The sequence below is a fragment of the Trachemys scripta genome, chromosome 3 (genome assembly GCF_013100865.1).
Source record: "Trachemys scripta elegans isolate TJP31775 chromosome 3, CAS_Tse_1.0, whole genome shotgun sequence".
Taxonomy (NCBI): domain Eukaryota; kingdom Metazoa; phylum Chordata; order Testudines; family Emydidae; genus Trachemys; species Trachemys scripta.
In genome coordinates, this window is record NC_048300.1 from 140122054 (window position 1) to 140133810 (window position 11757).

At 37.1% G+C, this 11757-nt stretch overlaps 1 protein-coding gene across 4 annotated transcripts in view; it reads right to left on the reverse strand.

Annotated features, from left to right (window-relative positions):
• Nucleotides 1-4034: 4034 nt before the first annotated feature.
• The window catches only part of LOC117875136 (cytochrome b5 reductase 4), a 77803-nt gene continuing 70080 nt past the window's right edge, over nucleotides 4035-11757 (reverse strand). For all 4 annotated transcript variants that reach the window (XM_034766108.1, XM_034766110.1, XM_034766106.1 and 1 more), the window contains 2 exons: nucleotides 5764-5928; nucleotides 4035-4690 (listed from right to left, as the gene is read on the reverse strand). In XM_034766108.1, coding sequence (XP_034621999.1) covers nucleotides 4636-4690; nucleotides 5764-5928 — 220 coding nt within the window. In that variant the 3' untranslated portion in view covers nucleotides 4035-4635. The remainder of the gene's footprint in view (nucleotides 4691-5763; nucleotides 5929-11757) is intronic.

Here is an 11757-nt window from a genome sequence, read left to right on the forward strand (position 1 = left end):
TTCTGTGGAAGGATCTTTTTCCCCAACAATCAGTTTTACAAAACATTGTAATTTTTGACAAAGAAAAAACTCTGGATATTAAATTAGACTCCACAAAGAAAAATACATTATATTTAAAGGAAAGATAAGGCAGACTGAAATGATTAACAGCCTTAAGTGGTCATGGTGGGGATGAAGGAGGAGTAGACAAGACTTTAATTGGCAAGCTTCTGAGAAGAATCATTTGCAGGGGTCAGGGAGCCTTGTATTCTACCAACTGCTTGTTTGTATTTGTTTTTGTAATTTGTGGTAGAATTACCTACAGTCTTGGATAGATGTTCTTTTTATTTATGAAATTCCAAACATATTTCTAGATATGAAACAGAGTGAGACATGGAATACTGGCTAATACATTTTGAATACCTAAAATTATGAAAAGTTGAAAAAGCAGATAGTATGTGATTCAAAGGATTGTAAAGGGCACTGCTATAAATAGAAGTAATTCTGCCAAGCGGTGACCTTTTTTTTTTTTTTTTTTTTTTTTTAAAACAACTATATATAAAGAAAAGGAGAGACTTTAAATCCAAGAGCCAAAGAATGAAACGCATAGAAATATCTCTGTTGTATATGCCAAACATATACAGACTGTGACCACTAACACCTAATAACTTTGGTTGTATTTGGTTGCTGGTACTGATTGATCAAGGGGATGAGTATTCCCTTTTATCCCCAAAACACTAAGATCTGGACTATTTGATTCTCCCCAATTACTAATGTAAAGAAACAACCTTTTTCGCTTTCCATAAGGAAAGTCAATTTGCAAATTTAAATTAAAATAAATAAATTAGTGGAGATATCTTATCTCCTAGAACTGGAAGGGACCTTGAAAGGTCATCAAGTCCAGCCCCCTGCCTTCACTAGCAGGACAAAGTACTGATTTTGCATCAGATCCCTAAGTGGCCCCCTCAAGGACTGAACTCCCAACCATGTGTTTAGCAGGCCAATGCTCAAACCACTGAGCTATCCCTCCCCCCTGGTTCTAACTCCAGAATGCTTGAAAATTCAAAGAAAAGTTATTAAGATTGGGCACAGAGGGACCACTATCAAGAACCGTTGTATATACGATCATTTCTCTGCTGTAGCTTAAATTGATCTTTGTTATGTTCATTAAGGGAGAAGAAAATTACAGAATGGGAATTAACTCACCCTTGTCAGACAGTCCAAGGAATGCAGAAAAAGTATAAATTATTCTGTAGATCCTGATTTGGAAATATTAACCAAAAAGAAACCCAAACTTCCCATTTTATTCACTCAGGGTTTCATTCACTCTTGTGCATCAACAGCAGCTGCTTCACTCCAGGGGGGATTTGCCCTGGAGGACAGCAGGAAGCACTTATTTTGTTGCCTGCCCCTGTGGATTCCACCAGGCAGGAGCAGATCTAAGTTGTTGTTGGGGATCCAGAGGAACCTCCTTGGCAGAGATGGTCTCCATCCATGCCACAGGCCCTGTCCTTAGTCTCTATTCTGGCAATCCTACAGTAAGATTACACAAACAACAAGGAGTCTGGTGGCACCTTAAAGACTAACAGATTTATTTGGGCATAAGCTTGCGTGGGTAAAAACCTCACTTCTTCAGATTTTACCCACGAAAGCTTATGCCCAAATAAATCTGTTAGTCTTTAAGGTGCCACCAGACTCCTTGTTTTTGTAGATACAGACTAACATGGCTACCCCCTGATACTTAAGATTACACAGTTTTCCAGAAAAAATCCTTAGTTGCTAGAACGAATAAAAAAATGTGACTTTAAAAATGAGTATGAATTTAATTAAGGTAATTGATTAAAGTCAGTAGCTTTATCCAGGTACCATGTGAATTCCAACATACCACAAACAACGTACCTCAGTAGTGACCTGAAACACCTATGTCCTATGCCAAACTATACTGTAGTTTTGCTAAGAAAATAAAAACAGAGTGCAAGGAAAAGGAAGTTACAGACATAGGCTTGCAACCTACATTAGGATTTGAATTTAGGCCCCCACAAACACTACTTCACACACTTACCGTGGCATCAAATACCCCTGTATACAAGAACCTTCTCTTTTTGTCAGGTCCAACCGCTACCTCAGTTTCCTTCTTGCAGGTAGAGTAGTTTGTCTCTCTAGTCAAACTGAGAAGCTACTCCTCTCTTCCACGGTACACAGTTCAGCTAAACAACAGAACCTTGGGGCTCTTTATAGCCCACTCCAAAGAAACCCATCTTCTGAAGACCTACAAGATTTTTATACACCAGAAAGAAGCACAAAAGGGTAGAACTCTCAGGGACACTTTAAGTAGTCCCTGAAGGAACCAGAATATTCAGAGAACTGAAGCACAGTTTCTTGTATTGGTTTCAATACATAAACAAGTGCATTATTTGTTCATATATTAATGAATTTCTCTCCCTCCCAAATCATGTGTTACTAACTGCCATCCTGAATACTGGGGTAGTAAAATATTCACAACTTGGAGAGAATTATTATTTGTATTTTCAACCGCAGCCCTTTTAAGAGATTTGCCATTAAACTGACATTTCGTAATATGCTCATAATTTCAAAGCAAAGCAATATCATGGCTCAAATAAAAGATTACATATTAAATATTTGCATATTCCCAGGCCTTAATAATGTAAAGTTGGCTGTTGGGTTTTTTAAGCTTTAAGTTAATGTAGCAAGAAAAGCAATCCACATGAGGGTGTTAAAAAAGAGGGGTGGGGTGGGGAGGGAGAATCCATCTGCTTTGAATCTAAGAGTGTGTCTACACTTTGGAGATTACATCGGCCTAACAGTGCATAGTGCAGACGCAGGTTACCAAACAGAAGGCATTTTTCTGTCAGTGTAGGAACCCCATCTACCCCCAAAAAGTTAGCTACATTGACCTAAGCCCTCTTCTGTCAACATAACTATGTCTACACTGGGGTTTTTGTAGGCATAGCTACATCAGGTGGAGGTGTGGCTTTTTCACACCCCCTGAGCAATGTAGCTATGCCAATGAAACTTTTCCATGTAGACCAGGCCTAAATCAAAACTGGAGGTCTTTCTAAAAGGTATACTCTAGTTCAAACACCAGCTATCAAGCTAGATGGAGGATCTGTTAAGCCAGCCAAGGGACCATTAATTACTATAATTAGAAAATGTCTGAAGCATTCTGCTAGTAGAGTCGGTCAGAACTGTAAACGTTTTCAGTGACAAGCTGTCAAGATGGTCCAAAAACCTATCTTCTGCTAGGAAACACAATGTAATAATATTGTCATTTCCACTTATAGCCTTTTTGTTAAAGAAAGAGTACTATCAAACTGACTGTTGGTTTTCATTCGTCTCAGATGGTTCAATTTGGGATAGCCAGTTACTGGCACATATCAGTTTCAGCTTTTGACAAAAGTGGTTACTGTCACCCTAACACTCCTTTTACATGTGCTGAATAAAGGATGCTTCCATTGCGAGCCTGGTGTTAACAAGGATTTTGAAGCAGGACAGATATAGCCATTCAGATTTGTAAAGTAGCACGTCAACAATACTAAAAGCCACAAGGGAATGTTGTGTATGGGCAATATTACTTGCAACAGATGGGGCACCACATAATCCTAAAACCAAGCAAAAGTAAATAGTTTTGCTGATTATCTCTGCTCTCTTTTCAAAGTATCACTCTGTAGTAAATTATAGTCAAATCACCCAATAATTAACCTTGAATAACTGGAGAGCAGAGGCACAGACCCAAACAATCTAACGTATTGCAATCTATGTCATAATCTAAGGTACTTATACATTCCCCCATCACTGTAGTATCAGAGCATCTTACAATCGGATGTATTTATCCTCACACCAGTGGTGAAGCAAGGAAGTGCTATTATACTCATTTTAGAAATGAGGAACTGTGGCTAAATGCAGGAATTCTGTGGTGCAGCATGAATTTGGACCCAGGTCTCCAAGTCCTAGGCTAGTGCCCTGCCCACCGGATCATCCTTCCCATCTGCCTTCCACTTTATCATATATATGACAGTGATACTCCACTCACCGTGTGCATTTTAACAAGTATCCAATATTTACCTCTTTATTACTTAGTGCATCTTTACTCATAGTTTGCCATACATATGAGCACCTTATTTATCAATATTATGTACAAGGACAAGAACATGTTTTGATCACTTAAAAGTAAAACACGGTTTTGATACCAATAAGAACATAGTGTAAGTGATCATTTACCTGAGTTAACAGTGCAATATATAAATTCAGACAGTATTGCTAAGACATTTTACAGTAAAGAACAGTGTTTCAAGTAAAAATCTATATAATCAGTACTTAGGATGGTAATAAATCAGAGCTATGAGGAAAGAGTTCTAGGCTAACAAAATTAAATATCTAATATGTACTGTTCACATTTACTTGCCTCTGCAATAAATTAATATCCTAGCTGAACTGTAAATATTAGCAAAAATACAAAAGCAAGAAAACAGTATAAAATTCTTTTACCCCAAATGCATATACCATTCAAGAAATATTTTGATACCAAGAGTCAAATTTTAATGCATACAAAATATTTTTCTTTTTAAGAATTTAAACTTATTTATGAATGTAAATAAAGAAGATTGATGAATTAAACAGTCATATCCTCATATTGTTTTATGCAGTAAAACTATGGATCTCTTCTTTGGAATATCCAAGATCCTGCAGAAACCTGAAAATCAGTAATCAAATTTGTTACTTCGCATGTAAGGAAATATGAATTGCAGAACAGTAAAGCTAAACAGTTTGCAGTTCAGCAACAGTGTCTCTCTTTTTCCAGAAGATGACCTTCTGAAATCAGTCTGGCTATGCAAATACATTAAGAACAAACTCCATGTCCATACAGAAACTCATACACACTGCATAAAAATACTTAATATGATGCTATATCAATTTCTAAAAAAACCAAGAATGTGTAATATTTTGAAGTATTTCAGATTTAGTTCCCACTGAAATCTTAAAAAAAATAAAATACAGAGATAAAATATATTGGTCAGATTAAATATTTTTAGATCTCTGAAACTGCTCTGACTTCAACAGATGTATCCAGCGTTGATATTTGGCCCACTGTTTTGAGGATGGATATGCTTGTTTTCCTTGCATCTTTTCTTTTTTATATTCCATAGGTTTTTAGTATAACTATAAAATGACTATAAATGCACTGAAAGCTTTAATGTTTCTACAGGATTTTAATAGAACAACTTCTTCAAATTCAATTCTGACTCAGCTGACACTATCAGAAATTGGCACCACTTAGACAGCTCTTTTCAGAAATTCCAGTATATCAGAGACATAATCCCATTTGGAAAAAGTGATGAGTTTCAAAATTCTCAAGCAACACTTAGATCTATCAAAACGTGTGACATAGCTACAAAAAATAACTGGAAAGTGATATTTTGCTAAGAGTAAAAGCTTTAACAACTTGGTGAAACTTGGGCTGTAGTTAATATTGGCATGAACGGATGTTTCTATAAGTTTTAAGCTAATATGGTCATAAAATTTTAGTAACCTATATTACATAAAAATAATGGCACATAGTATGCAACATTAGTTTAAAAAACAAGATTTTCCCTATGATTGTATTCTATCCTTTTGTAATTATCTATTGCTTAATAAACACAAACATTTACAAAAATGGTTTTACTCGCATATAAGGAAAATTCAAAGTACCATTTTAGAAATTCTAAAAGGGGGTAAAATTATATAGTTCACCTCAGGCACAGGAATAATTATTTTTACACTCACTGTATTCCTTGCTCTGTGAAAGGTGCTGGACCGCAGACACAAATAAGTACTTCAGAGTCTTTTTTGCTTCTTTTCACAAACTCAGAAAGGAGAGATGAAGAAATTTTTCCCTGTTTGCCAGTCCCTTCTTTTTTTGGCTCTGAGAGAATAAATTGAACCTCAAACCTGCAAAACAGGAGGAAATATAAATATATTGCTTCCATACAGACATCTCTAGCACTATCAATGTAGCTCAGGGTAGATAAAATCATAGATATTTTTGCTGCCAAATTTTAAAGAAAGTCAAACCACTGAACTGGTGGAATTTACTGGCTTAGCACCTGGAACCAGAGTTTGTTGAAGTGCTAAACCATCTTTTGACAGCAGTAATCTCCTGCAGGTATAGAAAGAATATTTTCTTCATTTCACTTTATTCAACTAGTTCAGTTGAATGACTAGTTCATTCAAAGTTGAGAAATCAACTGGGAGCTGAAAAAGATGTTTTCCACTTCCTCTTACACATAGTGTTTATTTATAGCTGAGCTTTACTAGTCCTAAACCTTGAACCACACAGTGGCCAGAAACAATCCATTCCATACTTCTTTTCTTTAATAAATCGGTTAGTTTTGCATGCAAAACGTGTTTTGAAACATTTTTGATAAACTCTTTTTCCTTATGTATCCAGCATATTTTAATTAATAAACACAATTTTACAATGCTGTTCTTGTGCATTTTTAATTGACTTTGAATTTCCATCCAAACAGAGCTTGACGCAAATCTCAAGTAAAAAAATTAATCACCTAGTAAGAAATGCATCATTCACCATTTTCTAACATAAAAATTAAGAACATGAATAAATGTCAGTTAAACTATGTAATTGTTTAAATCAATCATAGAATCGTAGGATTGGAAGGGACCACGAAAGGTCTTCTAGTCCAGTCCCATACACACATAGCAGGACCAAGTATAGACCAACCCTGACAGGTGTTTGTCTAACCTGCTCTTAAAAATCTTAGAGCACAGAGATTCCACAACCCCTCGTGGCAATTTATTCCGGTGCTTAACTACCCTGACAGTTAGGAAGTTTTTCCTAATGTTCAACCTAAACTGCCCTTGCTGCAATTTAAGCCCTTGCTTCTTGTCCTATCCTCCTTGTAACAACCTGTTATGTATTTGACAATTGCTATGTCCCCCCTCAGTCCTCTCTTCTCCAGACTAAACAAACTTAATTTTTTCAATCTTCCCTCATAGGTCATGTTTTCTAAGTCTTTAATCATTTTTACTGTTCTTCTCTGGACTTTTTCCAAATCTTTCCTGAAATGTGGTGCACAGAACTGGACACAATACGTAAGTCCTCAGACTTACGTCACAATTGGTTCCTGAACATTGCATCATAAGTCAAAACGTTGTAACTCAGAACCGCAATCCACTCCATGGCGGGACTGAGTGTTGTAAAGTCGAAACCAATTGTCGTAAGTTGAATCAGGGTGTCAATTCAGAAACGTCCTAAGTGCTGTTTGTCATAAGTCGAATGTCGTAAAGTTGAGGACTGCCTGTACTCCAGCTGAGGCCTAATCAGCGCGGAGTAGAGCAGAATTACTTCTTGTGTCTTGCTTACAACACTCCTGCTAATACATCTCAGAATGATGTTTGCTTTTTTTGCAACACTGTTGATTCATATTTAGCTTGTGATCCATTATGACCCCCAGATCCCTTTCCACTGTACTTCTTCCTAGGCAGTCATTTCCCATTTTGTATGGGTGCAACTGATTGTTCCTTCCAAAGTGGAGTACTGCGCATTTGTCCTTATTGAATTTCATCCTATTTACTTCAGACCATCTCTCCAGTTTGTCCAGATCATTTTGAATTACAATCCTATCCTCCAAAGCACTTGCAACCCCTCCCGGCTTGGTATCATCCGAAATCTTTATAAGTGTACTCGCTATGCAATTATCTAAATCATTGATGAAGACATTGAACAAAATTGGACCCAGAAGTGGTCCCTGCAGGACCCCACTCAATATGCCCTTCCAACTTGACTGTGAACCACTAATAACTACTTTCTGGGGACAGTTTTCCAACCAGTTATGCACCCACCTTATAGTAGCTCCATCTAGGCTGTATTTCCCTAGTTTGCTTATGAGAAGGTTATGTGATACAGTATCAAAAGCTTTACTAAAGTCAAGATATACCATATCTACCGCTTCCCCCTATCCACGAGGCTTGTTACCCTGTCAAAGAAAACTATTAGGTTGGTTTGACATGATTTGCTCTTGACAAATCCATGCTGTTACTTATCACCTTATTATCTTCTAGGTGTCTGCAAACTGATTGCTTAATTATTTGCTCCATTATCTTTCCAGGTACAGAAGGTAAGCTGACTGGTCTGTAATTCCCCAGGTTGTTCTTATTTCCCTTTTCATAGGTGAGCACTATATCTGCCCTTTTCCAGTTCTCTGGAATCTCACCTATCTTACATGACTTTTCAAAGGTAACCACTAATGGCGCAGATATCTCCTCAAATCAGCTTCTTGAGTATTCCAAGCTGTATTTCATCAGGACCTGGGGACCTGAAAACATCTAACTTGTCTAAGTAATTTTTAACTTGTTCTTTCCCTATTTTAGCCTCTGATCCTATCTCATTTACACTGACATCCATTAAGTTAGATGTTCAATTGCCACTAAACTTTTTGATGAAAACAAAACAAAACAAAAATGTATATAGCTATAATGTATCTTCCTGGTTAGCAAAAAGAAGCACCAAATTTAGTTGCAATTCAACATGTTTAGATGGTTACCAACCAATGAGAATCAACCTTTCTTTTGGAAAATAACTAAAAGTACAAATGCAAAACAATATTAAAATTGATTAATTAAATCAAGGTTTCTTACTTGCTCATTTAAATCATGGTTAAAATTGTTGATATAAATCACTGATTTAAAATAAATCCACTCTGATGCATTTTAGAGCTAATGATTTCCATGACATACTTACCTCTTCCACCCCTAAAGGCTGACTGCCAAGACAGGCACTACCTGACAACAACACAGAATGGGAAAGAAATCTGGGCTAAAACTTTGGCTCCACTTCACAGTAGAACAGTGAGTTATTAGACAGGGAGTGGAACCTACTAAGCCAGATGTTTGCCCAAAACCATGAGTCTCCATGCCAGGAGAAAGGGAAAAGAGCCTTTTAAATAGGAGACTTAAAACTGGAGTTTTCTTCCAGAACTTGAGGGACAGTCTCAAAGGTGGCAGGCTGTCTGAATATTGGATCCTCCCCATGGCTAGGTTGTAAGCTGGGAAACTGTTCAAAGGCAATAGGCAACTAGTATTAGAAAAGGGATTTTATCTAATACAGAAGTGTAAAGCCTGAAGTTTCGTCAGTTTATTTACTGTATAACTTGTATGTTTGCTCTCCCTTATCATTTCATCTTTGAATCTTTTTCTATTAAATAAACCTTTTGTTTATTTTTACCCTAAGCAGGGTTTGTTATGCAAGCTCTGTGGAGTGTGGGGGCCCAAGTGAACTGATAACTGGGGGCTAGTTTCACACCTTTGGTGGTGACAAACCAGAGGGGGAAAGTCCAAGTGTCTGGTAGCTAAGAACTCAGGAAGGATGGATTTGAGGAGGCTCAGGACTAGAAAGGCTGATGGTGTCATCCTACAGGGAGTAACTAGTCTGATGGAAGCCAGGGTGAGGCCTGTGCTTGTGGGCAGGCTACTGGTGTCCGGGATGTGAGCCACAGTAGCACAGCATTAAGGCACACTCAGGTTATAAGGCAGGCAGTGACAGAACCTCTCACCTGTCTGGGTGACCCCCAAAATCTCACAGTTACAAGTAGAAATAATAAGTAAAATCTTAACTTTGGATTTCTAAGACATCATTTGTGGGTTTTCTCCCCTCGAAAACTCCCATTCTCAAGGGTTTTCCCTCCCCACCAAAATGAAATGCCTTAACTCCAGGTTAAACTTTTGCCTGAGAATTTCATTAGGTTTGTTTCAACTTTCTAACATTTCATAATTGACAGGATTACTGTGCAAGTTGCAACCTTCATAACAACTTCAACTTAAAATCAGTTTATAGGTAGATACCATCCTTGTGAAACAAATTTGCCATTTGTAAACCAATGCATTCTGCAGTTAAAATGCACAAGTTAGTAAAATGTCCACGAAGTGAGCTTTTATTCAACCTTCCATTATAAGGTTCTCTCAACCTTTAGCTGGTAGAAACTAAAATATCTCCACAATGATACAATCATAGTATGAAAGTTTGTAAATCAGTTATTCATCAAACTGCTACTTAGTTTTAAAAGGAGTGTATTTTCTATTTAATTCTCAATAGCTATTAAAACCGATTACTATGAACATTAAAATTTTTAAAATGAAAGCTACTCAGTGACAAGTTGCCTAATTATTTATTTTGAACATTTTAAGTATAAGAATAATTTTATACTTTTGTAAATTAAAAAGTTTATGTTTTAACTTAAATTGGCTTTTACTAATTTATCAATATATTATTACTGTCAGAATATATATTTAGTATTTCACAATCCACAATAATTTGGATGTACAGATAACACCTAATGCTGTAAGCCACTTACAAGCTATGCACTTTGTTATAGATAAACTGAACTCCAGAAGAAAAATCACCAAATCTACCAAAAAAATGAAAGAATTTCCCCCATGCCCATTCTATACCCTGATCAACCTACCCGGTCAGGAAAAGTTTGCAAAAATAGTCCTTGCATTGTGCATCTTAGAACATACACTTGCAGTAAATGTCATGGCACAACCCTGATCTGCTTAAACTGTGATTCTCCTCCCTGAAAAGATACTGTAAAAATGGCACTGTGAGGCTGACTGTCACAACTGTTTCCATAACAAACATGTTTTATAAGTAATGATTTTTCTTATTACCAACCCTGAAAATTCAGCCTGGTCTCTGATAGACATGCTGGGTTCTTTACATCTCATACACCATATCATTTATAAAGTTCTTCAAGCCATGTTATGCCTTTAACTCCTGTGGAAAGCCACTGCCTTCAAAGGATTTGCACAGGTGTAACTATCTGAACAATTCTGTTGAAGGTGCACATAATGGAATAGAATCTGCAATCTGCTGTTCCATAGAGGTGTTCTTTTTCAGCACTAATGAAAGTAGAAGGCAGTAAAACGAATTTTCGGCACTAAGTAAATACTATCATGAATACACATGGAGGAAAATGTCACTGTAAAAGTGACACCATATTTGGCATTTTCAAATTAAGAAAAACTTTTTGTTTGAGTCAAGCTTACTACTACCACCCTCTCTCCATGAGAATCTACAGCAGATTGTTATGCACATAACATTCTCTAGACCTCAGAATGTTTTATTCCTAATTAATCAAGAGAACATTGGAGCAAAATAACCCCCTGAAGTTGTTAAAGTTCAACTCATTTTTCCGCCACATTAAATCCCATCTCCCACTTTAAAAGTTTAAAGAAACACATCCCTGACGTTTATCTTATTTTACACATATTCCCAGTTTAATCAAAAAATAAATCAGGGGTAGTCAATTATTTTTTGTCAAGGTGAAAATTTCTTCATTAAAGTATAGCCAAGGTCCAGACTCCAGAGAAACATTTTTCACACCGCAATAATGGTACAGTAAAAGTTGTTTTATCCAGCACTTCACCAAGCAGAAAGCTCTATAAACCAGCATTTCTGATCTTCACTGAAATGCCTGTTTACAGTCCAGTTGGTGCGGGGTTGGCGGGGGCTTGGGGTGCCGGATCTGGGGGCCACTCACCTTGGGCGGCTTCCCGCAAGCGGCGACCTGTCCCGGCTGCTTCTAGACAGCTCTGCGCCCTGCCTCCACCCGCAGGCGCCGTAGCTGAAGCTATTGAATATGCACTCTTGAGTCAGGATTTTATCCATTTAGAAAAAAAGAACAGGAGTACTTGTGGCACCTTAGAGACTAACAAATTTATTAGAGCATAAGCTTTCGTGGACTACAGCCCACTTCTTCGGAT